Source organism: Chlamydotis macqueenii, chromosome 16, assembly GCF_036417535.1.
Source record: "Chlamydotis macqueenii isolate bChlMac1 chromosome 16, bChlMac1.mat, whole genome shotgun sequence".
Lineage (NCBI taxonomy): Eukaryota > Metazoa > Chordata > Aves > Otidiformes > Otididae > Chlamydotis > Chlamydotis macqueenii.
Window position 1 is genome coordinate 5993514 of NC_141571.1, and position 16558 is coordinate 6010071.

At 43.4% G+C, this 16558-nt stretch overlaps 1 protein-coding gene across 4 annotated transcripts in view; it reads right to left on the minus strand.

The window, feature by feature from the left end:
* STK4 (serine/threonine kinase 4) overlaps positions 1–16558 on the minus strand; it is a 50204-nt gene that overhangs the window by 2322 nt on the left and 31324 nt on the right. For 3 of the 4 annotated variants that reach the window (XM_086760319.1, XM_086760322.1, XM_086760323.1), the window contains one exon: positions 746–3826. In XM_086760319.1, the coding sequence (XP_086616445.1) occupies positions 3668–3826 (159 nt within the window). In that variant the 3' untranslated portion in view covers positions 746–3667. Of the gene's footprint in view, positions 1–745; positions 3827–16558 lie in introns of those variants that run through there. The other variant, XM_086760321.1, reaches the window with a different exon arrangement.

The following is a 16558-nucleotide window of genomic DNA, read 5'->3' on the forward strand; positions in this document are numbered from 1 at the left end:
TCCTTCCTAACATTTAAAAGCTCAGCTCTATTTCGTTTCTTCCGGGATTGCTAACCAAAGCTGACTCCTGAATGAATTCTGTCTCCGCTTCAGTTAGTCATCCCTTCAGGACAGATTTAGTAACTGCTCAGGGAAACCACAGAGAAGCCAGCAGTTCACCGTTGGAAGGCAGCACCCACTCACTGTCAACTTCATCTTTTTCCAGGCTAGAAAGCTGAAAGTGCAGCAAGTCAGCCCGAATTAGGCAAGTGAGCCTCTAGCCTCACCTGTTGTGTAGGAAGGTGGATAAATCGATACAGACCCAGTCCCAAACCTGACTGCAGGCTCAGGAAAGTTGCTGCAGCGTGAAACAACAAAGCAGAGATAGCAGGTACCTACAGCAGAGTTCACTGTCCCCATCTGCCAGGGCACCTCTCGGGGCAAACGCGCCTCCCCTGGTACTGCAGCTCCAGAAGCAACGCTCCTCGCTGCGGGGAAACAGCCTGAACTTCCACCACGTGTCCTCCTCAGCCGCCACAGAGCTGGCGGCACGCGCAGCCACCCCCTGAACGGAAGCACATCTCTCCCTGAGGTGCAGAAAAGTGTATCTGACATGTTTACTGCTTGTGCTTATTAAAGCCTGTATGCTCCTCCAGAATTTAACCCAGCACTGGTTGACCAGAGGCACACCATGTCAAAACGTGTCCTGATAAGCAGTAATGCACCAGAGTATTTAATGCACAAATACGAGTCACGACACTGATGCTTCCAGGTAAGGACAGTTTATTTGCCCCTTGGAACAAATAAGGCAAGATATTTGAGAAAGATCCAACAAAATCTCCTGTATCAAACTCAGAGGAATGCAATAAAAGTTACTATTCCATACATATACAAAGTAATGACCCAACACTATTATATACAAACAGCCAGATCTTACAAAATAGCATTTCAAGTCAGCACTTTATGCCAGTGTCGCTAATTGCTTTGTTACAAAAAAAGTTAAAGCTACAAACTTCACATTTTTAAGTCTCACATGACTGACATCATCAGTATGTCTGGGTTTTAGAAGCAAAGACAATGGTTTGTCCAGAACACTTTCAGCAATGCAGATGGACCCAAGGAGCACACGAACGCAGCTTCACAATTAAGCAAGCTTTTTGCTTAAAAAAACCCCAAACTTTGTCGGTACAGCTCTCCCTTACGGTACGGGCCCTGGTCTTAGCCTGGAGGACTTGGAAGTGAGGAGGTACTATGCCCCCAGAGACTCTACAAAAGGACCAAAAAGGGAATTATTTTCTCTAACAGATTGAAAAAATCAGTGAAAGAGAAAATAATTCCTCTGCATTAGAGCTCCAAGTGCAAGAAACATCATCGAGTCTCAGCCACTGCAAGCATTTAAGAAAGGTTCAAAGACAGTTAAGCCATTGGACCAGTTTTACTTATTTTGGTTTGTTTGCTGTATTTTAAGACAATCACATCAGCAAAGCAGAGTATTTCAAGAGAGCTTACATTCAGTTAACAGCACTCACAGGTTGCATATTCTGTAAAAGACACCACCCTGTGGTGTCTCACCTAAAACTTGGGGTTTCTAATGCCCTCCCATCACTAGAAAGTCACCTACACGGGCAGTGCAGAGGTAAAGCTACTCCCAGCAGAATCTGCTTGCTCCACGCCGCACACAAGCAGTGCACCATTTACCGTGTCACACGTCCACGTCTGTCACACCAGGGCTGTTGGGCCAGGTCCATCCCAGTGACTAATACAAGGTCAACACTCGACCTTCCTAAGTTGTGGGAGTTTCTTTGATGCAAAGGGTGCTCATGAATAATTCCTAATTCAAAGCTTTCCCAATAAGTGAGGCTATCAAACAGCCGGTTATCCCAGGACGTACTCTTCCTTTAGCATCCCAGATCCACTGCTCGCTGCCTCCCTTTTCCCTTAGGGACAGCTGGGTTGCTGATCTCCGAAACAGCTGTGTTCACACTGTGTACCAAACTGAGACAAACCCGTGCAACCAGATCTGCAGAGGGGGTAAGAATGGCTTGGTTCCTTTCACAGCAATGGAGTGTATCTGTTAACAGCAGACAAGAGACAGCTCCAGGGAGGGGGGAAAAAGAGCCTACGGCGGCATGAAATGAACACTTCACCTCTCTAGCAGCATTTGATTCAGGAGACACTGCTATTTAATCATCTAGGTGATGTACCAAGGCCTATTTCAGAAGAATGACAGGGAAACTATTCCCTCTATCAGAGCATAATAAAAATAAATTGGTAGAAATACTCACTCTGTCCAAATATTTCATCATATACTAGATCTGCCTAAAACTACACAACTCTGCTGTTACAGCCCATGGGGCAGAGGCATCGCTTGGTCTCTGCCCTGCAAACCAGGCTCTTTGCTTCTTCTGTTTTACCCTCCACGCTACCGGTGTGAGTTCATTGCACCATCCTCACAGTGATTGTACGCGCTGAGGCGTTTTTGTCGATTGAGCTACACTGGGCAGGAACGGCAGGGAAATTTAAAGAAAGAACACAAGAGGAACTGGAAGAGACTGAATATCTTCCACCAGGACATCAGTAATTGTCTTCTCGTCCAGATCAGCTCTGCCTTCGCTCCACCACTATAAATACAAATCTTTGTTAATTCAACAAAGTCTTTACTTTCAGTTTAACTTTTCTGATGTGCTAAACCTTGCGGAAATGTGAAGGATTGTGAAACTGAGTTTTTATTCAAGCATCTAAAGATGTAAATCTGAAACGAAGCCTATAAAATATATCACAAACTGTGGAGATTAAGTCCTCTCAGACACAGCAGAAGTACCTAATTCCTGAGAGAGGTTCACACAACTTCCACCCATCCGAATACCGTTTCCTTCTCCCGTACTCCACTGCCAGCAGGGTCTCCCTGAAGGACATTTCCAAAGACAGACAAAGGGGAATTGGATCACTGATTGGCTTTTGGTTTTAAGTCGGTGTGGATTTTAAATTGCAGAATGGAATTTCTGATGGAGGCACAACATGCTTTATCTACTCGTATTAATTCAGAAAGTACACAAAAAGAGGGCAAAAATGAGGTCTTGAAGAAAGCACACTTGCTTAAAGCACACAGTGTAAGGCATGGGGCTTATTACAGGCTTTTTAAAAAACGAGATTTATGTTTCTTTCGAGAGGCTGGAACAGTTTGTACACGTTCTCACCTGCTCTCTTCAGTGACCTAAAACTTATCAGTACCTTAACAGTAGAAAGGTAAGAGTTAATAGCTTGAAATTGAGTCTGTGCATTCACAAAGAAAAACAAAAACAAAAACCACAAAAGATGAGCCCTTAAATACCACGATCCGTATTAACTTAAAACAAAAGGGACTCCTGAAAGTTCAGTTGAAAAGGGAGTGAGCCAACTTTCATTAGCCTATTTCTATCTGTTCCTCCGATTTAAAAACAATCCCCCTAAAACCAGTAACAAAACTCCTTCGGAACAATGTTTTAAATATACGTCTAACATTAAAACATACCATCAGGATTTTCCACTTAATGGCATTCCTGAGTTCATAAAGGTGCTATGGAAAAATAAACGAGCAGAAGTATTGCCCTCTATTTTGCTAGCATATTTCAATAGAAATCAATCTGTTTAGTAGTCATAAAAGCAAGGAGCTGATTGTTTGAGGATGGAAGGACATTCTACCAGCGGCTCAGAAGTTCTGCTGCCGCCGCTTCTTGGCTTCGATGGCATCGAGGATCGGCTGTCGCTTTGACTGGTACTTCTGGCGGATTTCTTCAATCTCCTGCTCCATCATGGGGTCCAGGGCCGAGAGCCTCCTCTGAAGTTCATCAACACTCCAAGTCTTTAGCTAGCAGGGAGACAAAAGAAGAACAGACATCGGCACCAGTACAGCCACCATCCATACCTCTGCAGGAATTTTGCTGCCCGTCTGATGGGGACAACGTGTTTTCCAGTAGGAGAAGGTGGAAGAGTTCTGCTTCAGGCTGCTGGGCTCCTCTCTCAGTGAGACCAGCATGAGTCTCAGCATACTGGGCTGCTTTTGCTCATTTTACAGATACATTACATGCTCTGTTTGTGACAGCCTGAGTGCTGTCACAAAACCACCAGTGAAACGTTTCCCCCATTGAGTTGTTTCACTAACACTTCGCTTTGCAGGCTTAGGACAGAAATACCGTATTGAAACGGAACAGAAGCAAAGTTCTGTCCCTCTCTCCTTTCTTTGCAACTAAACTTCCTCCTGCTATGTGACAGGAGGAGACAGAAGGGAATAGGAAGGAAAACAAATCATTGGCAAACCTTGCCTTTGGGAAAAACAAACACCACAACATTTACGTACAGTCAGGCTGAACCTCAGTCACGGTGAGGAACTCAGACTCCTCCAAGCTACAAATCCCAGAACACACACAACAGGTCGCTTCGGGTCAGCCTCCCACTGGTACAATATGCAAGCACAATTTGTATTTTACTGTACACGTGAAGATGTCAGGCTGGTCTGGACAAGCTTCCCTTCACTCAATTCCCTCTCTGCCTGCCCTTTGTTTAATCGGCTCTCTGGTGTGCGGCAATTTGCTGGGAACTGGCACGGCAAAGTTTTATTCTGTGATTTGAGATGCCAAGTGCGGCTTGGGACAGTCTGGACTGTCCCTTTACATAATATTATATTAGGACCTGTGGAACAGACAGGATTTTAGGATAATGTTAAAAAATATGGACACTGGAAGTGCTCCAAGTGTTCCCATCCAAGACTAAGCAACCCCCAGAAACACATAGGAGACACTTTTACAGCCGCTGCAGCAGGATGGGAATGACTGCTTGCTCCACCTGCTTTCACTGACCACCTCCAGTTTTCCACAGAAACAGAACACGCAAAATAATTTTGGTTGGTTTTTTTTTTTTTTGTGAACAAAGAATTGTCAATTTTTAGACTTTCAAGCCTCATAACTGAGTGACTTATCTTTACTTCAGTTAAATGCAAGTGACACTGCTGTCGTAGTTTAGCTGCTGATTAAAAAAAGTTTTTTACACTGAGGGTGGTGGAGCACTGGCCCAGGTCACCCAGAGAGGTGGTGGGTGCCCCATCCCTGGAAACATTCCAGGCCAGGCTGGACGGGGCTCTGAGCAACCTGATCTGGTTGGAGATGTCCCTGCTCCTTGCAGGGGGGTTGGATGGGGTGGCCTTTGAAGGTCGCTTCCAACCCAAACCATTCTGTGATTCTATGACTAGTCATCTATCATGGTTATTCTTCAAGCCATTTCTCACCCAAAACACAGAGTGAAATGCTTGCTGCCTGTTACAAGGCAACAACTGAATTACTGGCTGTTGAACGGCAGTTACATAGTTTGCATCAGTCCTTAAAACATACGTAAATACTAAAATCTAGAAATCCTGATCCGTCTTCCTGAGGTGGAAGACACCAGTCCCTAAACCACAAGGTCACCTGTTGGCTGCTTTCTCACAAGATCTTTTGAAATTCTTTAGCATATTCCACTAAATAAGATACTTCCTACTTGCAGTTACAGGATCACAAATCCACTTTAATAATCTAGGCACAAGTGAAACAAAACCTTTTTAGCAAGGGTATGCAGTCTTTCAGCCTCTCCAATCAGCCAACTGTTCATTAGAAAGACAAAGCACTTCCTCCATAAAGATATACATTATTTATACACATTAATGCAACTTTACCAGACAGCAGTTTAAGCTGATGCATGGCACCAGTCTCCTTTTCACACTAATTTATTACAGAGCAGGTAATTATTCAACATTCCCCTTCCTCACAGTCCAGGGAATTGAACAATCAAATAAAGATAAAAAAAAAAAAAAAGAAGAAAACATTAATTCAAGTACTGAACTTATACACTAAGCAGCTATATTGGCTCAAGTGGCTGTCAGCTCTCACAGAGCACCCAGCGCTAGAATACTAAACAAGAGTTTGGAACGGATCTAAACTACCTCACTCACAGCTGAAGTCAACTACCAGGTGTCAGAAATCATCCTGGGGCTGCAATCTTCCATGGACGCCCTTCAAGCCTTCTCCATCGTCCTCCCGAAGTGCTGGGTGCTGCTTACAGCCAGAAACAAGTCACCAGAGCTGGCGGGCCAGGGGGCAGAGCAGATTTACAGCCACGGTCTCTCCAGAACCTGAGAACACGGCAGTAAGAAGCAGCAGCTGCCCTGTGGATGTTCTTGAACACGATCTAGCATCACGGGACATCCTCCATGGACAGTGACACACAAAGTCTTTCTGCTGACTGTAAGCAACTGCTTGCCAAGGGACGCAACGGCTCTGACAATTCCTGGGACTGTGTGCTTGTCAGGACAGATGGCTGACAGTACGGGAGACGCTTCAGGTACAGCTGAGTCGAGTGGGCGAGAGCCTACAGACAGACATTAATAAGAACCAACTGGAAGTGGGTTACCTGCGCAGATGGGAGATGCAGAACAAAGTAGCTTCTTCAGGAGACCGATCACGGGTTAAACAGAACAGGGATGGTGGGAGAAGGAAGAGAGGCAAGTCGACGCAGTGCAAAGATCTAAGAGCACAGCAACACATTCTGTGCGCAATGCTGCATGTTGATGAGAGTGAACTAATTACAGAGGTTTCATCTGGAATAACACCAGCATGACTGCAAATGCCATGCTACGCCTAAAAGAGGCAAAGAAGCCAAAGGGCAACACTGATAAAAGGTCCAGAACGTGACTGCTCACCACAGATGAGCGGATGAGAGACTGACAGGAGTCCAGCTACTAAGAAATGAGAGCCAAGCGTTTGGCCAGCCTTCCACTCCCACTGTGCTTCAGACCTGTGACAACACGAGCCCTGGACCTGGGCTGGGCTGTCACTCAGCTTGTCCTTCCCCTTGCACACGTATCTTTAAAGGAAAAAGAGAACTGTTCAAAACATCATGGCCTCCATTTCACTTTGCTGTGTGGCATTTCATTGTAAGTCAATGCCACAGACAGACTTTCTCCCAGAAATGAAGTTTTTAAAGTCTAGCATATCTGTCTCTGCAGTGGCAGGCTCCCGGGATACCGACATTATTCTCTCAGAGAAACGCCAGAAGCAAAATAAGAAAAGAAGGAGAAGGACAGAGCATCTCCTGACAGATGGTTACTCAGGGTAAAGTCACAGCACCGAACGGCTGCAATTAGAGCCGGTTTTAGCCACGGGCAGTCCCATTCCTCTCCTCACTTCTCCTCAGCAATTCTGTTGTAAGAACTCAAAGTGTCTTTGCAGAAGCTATCTATTTTTGTCCACAGCGATCAAATAGCGAAGGCAAACTTAACTGAAGGAATCTAATTTCAAACATAAAGATTGATACAAAATACTTGTTCTAAGCTTGGTCAAATGCATCTTTCAAGAGGAAGAGGCGGCAGCACAGTGGAACTGTTCAAGCAGTTTGTACGTGCAGAAAGCTGATTTTTAACCACTTGATTAACAGCTGCATTTTTACTCAAGGTTTTGAGAACAATCTTAACCTTGTAAAAACGCCCAACTGAAGACAAATGTCAGAGGTGCAAGTTCACCTGAAAGCCTCTCAGCCACAGCCATGCACACTGTTGGTTGTTCTTCAGGCTGCAGACACCACTGACAGCAACATCTTCTTTTACTGCGCTGATGGTTTCTACTATCTAATTCAGAAGGACATACATAATTACCTCCTTCAGAAGGACATAACCTACGGCCTTTCCTTGCACATACAGTAATGACGGACAAATCGGGAACAGACCATTTGATACACAATTTCTTCCTCAAGGAGAAGATTCATGAGCTGTTCATGACATCCCTTTGCCAGTGTTTCAGACAGACTCGTGGATGACTACTCCTCTGTGCAACGTGCACCTCAGCAGACGGCTTCTGAGTTACCTTCCTTTCAAATCAGCGTTTTAAAAATAGGGAAAAAAACCTCAAACACTTCCATTTGTTGCAGTCAGGTAAAGTGTCAGTGCAACATAATATTCTACTGAATGTAAATTAATCTAAGCAGCAAAAGGAGAATAAATAAAGGTTCTCTGCAGACGTGTTAGATACAGCCACAGGTTTGATATTCAAGGGCAACACAGTCTGAGCACCATGCAGTTTTGTCCTGAGCACGAGGCAGTCTAAAAATCTGCCACTGGATTTTTAAACAGACCATGCCAGATTTACATTTTACACAAGATCTACTGTAAAACACAAAGCCAAGAGAATTAGCTCAGTCCCTCTGCAGTCCCCAAGAAAAACAAACAAAAAACCCAAACAGTGGAAACTTTTTGAGTTGGAAGCTGATGGAAATGATTTATCACAGGTCTCTTGGTATCCACAGTCCTCACACTGAAGAGCACCCGTGTCTGGTCTTCCTACAGCAGGGTCTGTAGCTTGACCAGTACGGGATCTCGCATACTGCTCCGGTCCTTCAAACAGCCCTTCAGTAGCACAAGGTCACCACTGGCTCGGACTGGTCTGCACTACAGACATAAATACGATATCCTCCAGTAATCCCTGAGTCACTTCAGCTAGCATTCTTATTTGTTCCTCTACCAAAAGCACTGCCAGTAAAATGCCCTTGTTGCATGAATTACAAGCATCAAATAGAAACGAGCTGTTTCCCAGCAGCTTTCACACATTTCTCCCCCAACAAAGACTTTCGGCAGAGCACTAACTCACCAGCTGCACAGGGATAAAAAAATATTATCTTGGGGCAAGTGAAAAACATACTCCTCCCACAACTTTATTTTTACTTGCTGACACTGAATCTGATCCCTAGATTTAGCACAAAGCCTTTTCTTTGCATCTTTGCAACATTTCACGCTATCTGGGCTTTGTTTTTAAATATTCTCTTGGAAGCCCTGAAGCGTGCGCTAAACGTGAACCCCTCCATCTCCACAGAGGGGATGCAGTTCTTCCACCATCATCTTTCAAATCTGCAGACAGGTCCTGACTTCTGGAACAAAACAGGAATATATATGACATTGGTGAGAAGGGGTTATTTTCCTCATGGTGGAAGTGTTTGAACAGTTTTGCAGAAGGAGGATATTTTCAGGTCTTGGTACTACAGCAAACCTTACACATAAAATTAGGAAGTTGTTCTTTGCTTCCTTGTGCTTTCCACCACAATTTCTGTGAGTTTGAACCCTTGTCTTCCACATGCTCACACAAAGTATTTCCTGAGTATCCTCCCACCTTTACCACCAATAGCCTGGTGCTTTTTAGAAAGGAAACATCCAGCTGCAGCGACCACTCTGTCTTTAGCCCAGATTTTCCAGGTGGCATTTACTGCTCCACACAACTCGATGTCAAACTTTTAAGTTTTAAATAGCCTTTAGAAAAACTGGCTTCAGCAATTATCGCTTCATAACGGGCAGTGGGAGTTTGAAGACTAAAATACAGAAGTAATAAAATTGCAGCTTCCCACGCTACACAGGGAAACAAATTCTTAGTGGAAAAGATACAAGCTAGATGGGAACTGAAGAAAAAAACAAATTAATTGTCTATTTAGCATAGCTTTTATTGTTATGTCTTCCTTTTCTGCCTAGTTTCATGCTGCAATCGATCAGTTCTTGACTGCATGCCCAGTGATGAAAGCCCCGCAAAGGAACTCCAGGACACCTTGAATCCTTAGTAGGGAGCACGACTCTTCATTCACTGGTGTGTATGTCAACAGGCAAAACCTAAACGTGGCTTGAGAAAGGTTTTTATTCAAATCAGGTTACCCAAGCTACGCTAAACAGTAAATGCCAAACAGGAATTTGCTGCCAGAGATAATGAAAAAAAATATCACTGCTGTGATACAGTAGCAACAGGCTACTTTGGAAAAACAAAACAAAACCAAGCCAACCAACTGGGACTGCAATTATATGGAAGCACAGCTGAACCCCTCACAGGAGGCCACTGATGATCACACTCGGCACCAGAAGTGGCTACGTACCAGAGAGAAGTACAAAAGAAATCCTACAAACAGGCTATTAAGTGTTCAGGTGTCCTTCGGGAAGGGAGGCTCTTCACGGAAGAGACTAATTAAACTTCTGCTTCACTTAACCTTGGCCATCAGCAATGCTATCAAGATGCTTCGCTTCTGATAAAACCAAGGGCACACTTGCACTTCCTCTCCAGGATCCTGCCGATCGGTTTGATTCGTATCCCACTCAACCTCTGAGCTCATCTTCTATCACCTCCTCAAGGAGAGTTTTATTTCTGGGAGGCCATCACCCATCGGATGCCGCTTGCTGCAACTATTTGTAGCAACCACCCCGGAGCATAACTCAGTCCGCAGCGTGTGAGAGCGCATGGGTGTGACAGAAGACCACGAGCTAGGGAAAGGTGTAAAATCTCAAGGATTCATGAATGTGAGCTTTGACAAGTGTAAGAACTGAGGTTATTCCGGAATTAGCCTTCTGTGACTTGAAAGACTGCTTAAACACAGCATCAATTGAGGGCTTGTCTCAAATACACTCTCAGGAACAGATTACTGAGTAGTACTAGGCACTTTTTTTAAACCAGCAAAAAAAGCATTCAATTTCTCTGGGCAAAATTAAACACAGAGGGCGATTTCTCATGCTAAGCAATGCTCCAGACTTCAGGTCTCGAAAGCAGTGATATAAATTGGTGTTGGAATAGCATGCCATTTTTTTCCTTAGCATTTTTCCTGAAATGCTGGCTCAATACCATTTGGCCTACTTTCAATCATGGATCTAAAAATTAAGTGCCTTGCTCTCATTTATGTTTCTAGCATAAGGAGGCCTCGATGTAATGTATGAGCAGGCATTAACTATTTATTCACTGTAAGTTGCCCAATGCAAGGGACACAAGAATCTCAGAACCTACAGGCACTTACCACCCACTTTTCATCATGATTGTCAGGTCCCTACAACTTCACAAATCCGTCAAGCAGCCACACTACAGAGGGGCTACAGTAAATCAGAAGAAAATCCAGTGCCTACAAAACCATTAATTGTCTTGATTTCCCTCCCCTTTCAGCATTAGCATGGCAGTGAAGTTTCTCACTGTTATGAAAGCAGTGGATGAAATCCACTCACTGTGGGATTTCATGCAAGATTAAAAATACAGGTATTAATCTTTCAAAGGATTTGAAAAATAAGTCTCAGCAGCACAAGCTTCTGCTTTTAATGCATCTTAATTATTTAGGCCATGTGCTAGCAAAACACATCATGGGCTGCAGCATCCAGCACAAGTCAAAACAGCACCGTGGCTGGAACTTCCCAAAGGAAGTGAACAGGATCTGTGATCAGTGCCCATCTGGAGAGCTGCTTCAGGCCACCTCACCCGGACAGCAGACAACTTCCCACGAAGAAATAACACTCAGCTTTCAACTAGGTGGGCATGTGCTCCAGAGGCCAAGTCAACTTAAGCCAGTGCAAGTCAAGCAGCTGAAACAGTGAAATGAGCGCAATCGCAACATCACTTTTTGTGGAGGAAAGACACACACAGAGCATTTGATCCCCAGCTGAATAGGAAAAAAGTATTTTGACAGAGAGCTTTATTGGAGGAGACCCAGGGCTTCTCAGACAATGTGTTTGGGCTAGCTCTACCTTACTTTCACAGCTGTGGAGTTTTATGCCTACTGAAAGTGAAACACCTTACTGCTACAATGCCAGTCAGGACTGTCCTTATTTTCTGTGTAGCTTTGCTTATTTGATTAAAATGAAGGTGTATGACACCAGACCACTGTATCAGTACTATTCCTGCAGAACTACCAGAAAGCAATGTGTGCCACTGTCCTTCCTGCCCTGCTCCCTACCAGACACACTGTGAAGACCACGTCTGAACTGGAAGCTTCCCTCTGTCCTGAATCTGCAGGAAGGACTACTGCCAAGACCTCTCTTTTCACCGTAGCATCTTGCAAGCACTTAGCAGGGCTCCTCTCAAGCTGCCACACGATCACGGCCTGATGGGCTTCTCAGGAAGCTGTTCCTCTATTCGAGGCGCTGCTGCTCGCAGCACCACTAGCGCTTCACTGACAGAGTCTCGTTCATTGGTGGCTGCTGAGGCAAAAGGATGCCTTTAGCATGAGACAAGTAAAAAACCCCAGACACTCATAACATTTGATTCTGCTCGTTCAACAAGGACCTTCCTCAAGCATACTTCCAGTAGCTAACTCCTGTGACCACTATGGGAGAGACGCAAGTACCTGCTTTCCACACACAACCGCTCCTTCACCAGCTGAGAAGCATCTTCTCTCTTTCACCCTCCTCACAATTTGGAAGTGTCTCTCCCATTTCTCAAAAGCCCATAAGAGCCAGGGGGGAGCTTTGCAGTTGGCAAGATGTCAGAAAATTCCCAATACAGAAACCGATTTCAGAGGATTACAGCAAACATCCAGATCTCCCTGGCTACTCCGGTGACCCAGACATAACCGTGGAGTGGTTACCCACAGAGCAGAGAAGATAGCACAGCTGCCGGAACACCGTAGCCCGCATCAGTAACGTTGGCATCCCTGAGCTGCTCTTAGCCAAGAACTGCACTTTATTAATCCTTACTGTAATCCTGAAAAGGCTCAGGAAGGTTTGTTGTTATGGCCAGCACAACCATACAACCTCTGCACACTGTCATTACCCTCAGCGTTGCACAGAAGTTATATTAGGGAAGAAAACTCATCCAAAGCTCTACTCACTGATACGAGTGGTCATTAAAAATAAGGGTTTTTTTTTTTTAAAAGAGAACAATGCATTTTAATCTTCTGAGCTTCCAGATTAAATTTCCTTTTTCAGCCTTAGTATCAATTATGAGTATGAATAACGTTATTCACTTCCAAAATCATCCCAAGTACTGTACACACTTGATCTCAACAAAGGAAATGACAAATTGTGTCAGTGTTATTCAGCAGCACTGAACTTCAAGAAGTCCAAACCTTCAAATCCTTTAGGGACTTAGAAAGTGGCTTACTAATCCTAAAACCACAAAGACAAGTTATCTCACTGTTTTTTTTTTTTTTCAGTAACTGAATTAGAAACCAAGCTAAAAGGTCAGCCTGTCTGGGCAAGCAAAAAGGGAAAAAAAAAAAAAAAGAGCAAAAAGGGAGCATCACTTATAAAAAACACTTGCTTGCTAGAGATTTGATTAAGGAAAAAACTCAGCAGAGTCTTTCTTTCCTTCTCTAAGTGATTATACTTTAATTTTCTTAAGTAAGAGTACCAAAATACTTCTGGACATGCTGAAATAAATCATGTCAATGAACTTTTAAGATCTGCCTGGCTGCACAAATGAATTGTAAAGGATATAGCTGACCAGCTTGGGTTTTTTTCTTTTTTTTTTTAAAAATAGCAATCTGTTCAAAAATGCCAATTCCTTTAAACCAAATAAAATCTTCTACAAATCCGAAAGGTTTAATTAAGTTCTGCTAGGAAGGGCACGTGGGTCTGTCATGGAGCTTCCTTTCAATCCAATGTACCCTTTTCCTCTCTCTCCCTTGCTCCTAGGGGCTCTACTCACTTAAGGACGAACAATTAAATTATTTACTCAGGATCACTTACCCTGAATAAAGCAGAACTCCTGAAGAAGTAAAAGTAAGAATACCTGGAGTACGAGTCACATAATATCGCTCTGTGTACTATTACCATGAAACAAAAGTGTAACTGAAGTAGCAACCAATTAGTTAACATTAAATTAGTAAGTGAATATAGTCCTCCGTTAATAACGTGGAGTGAGAAGTTTGCTACTGGTGTATTAGCATCATTAACTTATCTGAAGACTTCACACACTTACATCTGCAATGCACAACAAAGTCTTAAGACACACAGTTTCAGTTTCAAAGGCTTAAGACTGTATCATCCATGGCAAGCAGCCATTATAGACAGACCAAAGTTGTTTAAATCTAATCTTAAGATTTATTCAACAAGTATTTTTAATTTGAGCCTTAGTCTCCCAGTTTATTTCTGACTCCAGGGGAGCTGCTAAGGGAGTTTGTTTCCAGTTCCCTACCTCGCGCACCCAAAAGTGAGGCTCATCACAAAACCCCGTCCAACGCTGCTCTGCCTCCCTTCCTTCACTAAGGGAAAGGAAGCAATAGCTGCAATTTGAGGGCAAGGAAGGTGGCAGAGAGAATTAAAAGCTTTCTGAGGGAAGACTGAATTACAAAGATTTCCAGGGCATTTTGAAAAATTGAAAAGCTGCATGACCATGGGAGAGGCTGTCATCTTTAAAACCGGGGGCATATGTTTAATATCCCTGAGACAAATATTTTTTCAGACAGTTCCCCAGTGAACCATCTCCATAAAATCCATGCCTGACCATGCAAGGTTTTCCCAACTGTTCACTATTACTTGGCCATCTATTTATAATGATCCTGACTGATGGCAAGACCCAAAACAAGAAGGAATTAAACAATTAATTTCTGAATAATATTCCTTTCAGACTATATCAGTCTTCATCTATTAAGCCATTCTTTCTTCCTCTTCCTTGAAGGTCAAAGCTTGGGTTCTGAAGCTATCTGGCTACTGAGGTTACCAAAGGAAGAGCCAAGGCAAACCTCCCAGGACACCCTGGCTGTTGGAAGCAGCTGCAGCCAACGGCAAACTTCACTGCCTTCTCTGTATGAGCAAGACTTCAAACATGATGAAACTCCCCTCTGCAAAGGGATGAGTGCCTGGTGAGGTAAGCAGGGAGACATCCAGAAATTACACACTGGCAATAAGCAACACCTAGATTTTTCTGAAAGTTTTGGTTATAGAAGAGGAGGGTGCACAAAGGCAAATGCACCAAGTCCGGAAGTCGGAGCGGGGATAACTTTGCTCCTCCACAGCACATCACTGCAGGCACTTTTCCGGAGGAGGCTCTGTCCATTGGAAAGTATTCACAGAGGCTTGACAGAGACTTTGTCCCCAGGCTTTTCCCTTATGGTCCAGAGACTCTGTCCTCTGAGAGGCAATCCAGAGCAGCTATATTAGGCAAAGAGTCCCCAAAAGGAGCCCTTCTTGCTACAGATGAGAAAAACCTGGAGAAGCTTGTCTTTTTAAGCTCCATTACCCTTTACAAACATTGGTACTGACAGATGAGTTGCAAGAAGATTTCAGAAGCATTTCAAATAGATCTCGTTTGAGCAGCAATGTTCTTTCTTTAAGGGAGATGCTGTGCCAAGAACACACCCAGCCTTGAAAACAGATCTCGAGGCATAACAAGGCTCAAACAGGTTTTCTAAAGAATTTAGCATGCTTAGAGGTTTTTCCAACATCACACCTTCAATTATTAATTCCTCTTCCCTTTCTCCCAAAGCAGAAACGCACGTTGCAGCCTGACCTTAAACGTACAGCAGCAGTGGAACAAATCCAGCGATCAAAGACTCTGGCTGAAGTTCTGTTAGTTTGTCCACAAAACTTTCAGTCAATGTCTCAGCTGATTAAATGCTGCGCTAAGAAAGGGGCCTCCAAGACAGGCCAGGATGGTGAGTTTACAAGTCTGAATGCTCTCACACAAAGTTGATTCCAGGTTACATTATTCCAGTCTCCGTTAAGGGCTATAACCTAAGCAGTTCAACACAAACAGCAGCAACTCATTTTACTTCCCACTCACTGCAAGTTTCTTTTAAAAGCCTTATGTCACAGAAGGCCTGCTATATACAACAATATAGCAAAAAAGGAAATTTTGACAGCACATTGTGGCAGTAAGTGCTTTGCAATCAATGTCAGTATGCACAAAAGTGAAAGCAGGTGGTGAGCAATGACCCTGTTACCAATGGAAGGGAGCAGAAATCCATTCTCTTCCACAGCAGACAGGAGTCAAGCCACTGAACTGCCTTTTTCAATTTCAAATGTTGCTAACAAATTTAAAAAACAAGTGTGGTATCTTCTCAGGGTTTTTTGGCTCCTGTTGTTATAAAGGGAATTTAGAAAGGTTTATAAAACCTACATACGTGGAGCTTGCTGTAAATCAAATTGGGGGTTTGAAGCACCCATGAATTCAATGAAGTCTGCAGTAAGGTTCAGAGTGCCTTCTGCATGTGTATGCTACAGAAGATTCAAAACCATTTAACAAGCAATAAAAGAGATAAACAAACTATTCCTGGGCTTATTTTTAAAGTGACTGTATGTTTGAGTACAAGGTGACAAAATGAACCATTTTTCCTTAATAAAGATGTCACAAGTTAAAAGTATTTGCTGGGAAGAACACACTAAATATGCTGAAAAGGTAATGCTTAAAAGAAACACAAACCATTAGCAGAGCTTTAAAAATTCTTGGCAGATGGCTGAAGAAAAAAAAAAAAAAAGGAAATCCATTTAAGGGACATCAATGTTATGAATCAAGGCAGGTGACATTTAAAACCAATGAATAAAACATCACAAAAACTTGCCTCTTTTTATAAATCATACTTCATAGTGGAAATTACAGCTAGGTACTACACTTCAAGATCTTCCTCAATTAGCAGGAGATACCATGGAGGTAAGATTTCAGGTTTGGAAATTAATAGTTGTCTGTTCTGGACTGTCTTCTGTGGTCAGAAAAATATTCTTTATTGGAGTCTGTCGTCCCGCCCCCCCCCCCCCCCCCCCAAAAAAAAAGTAGTCCATGCTCTCCCATAGAACTGAAGCTTTATTTTAGATTCAGAACAGCACAAACAATTTTACTTATTTCCCAACTAGGAATCGGCC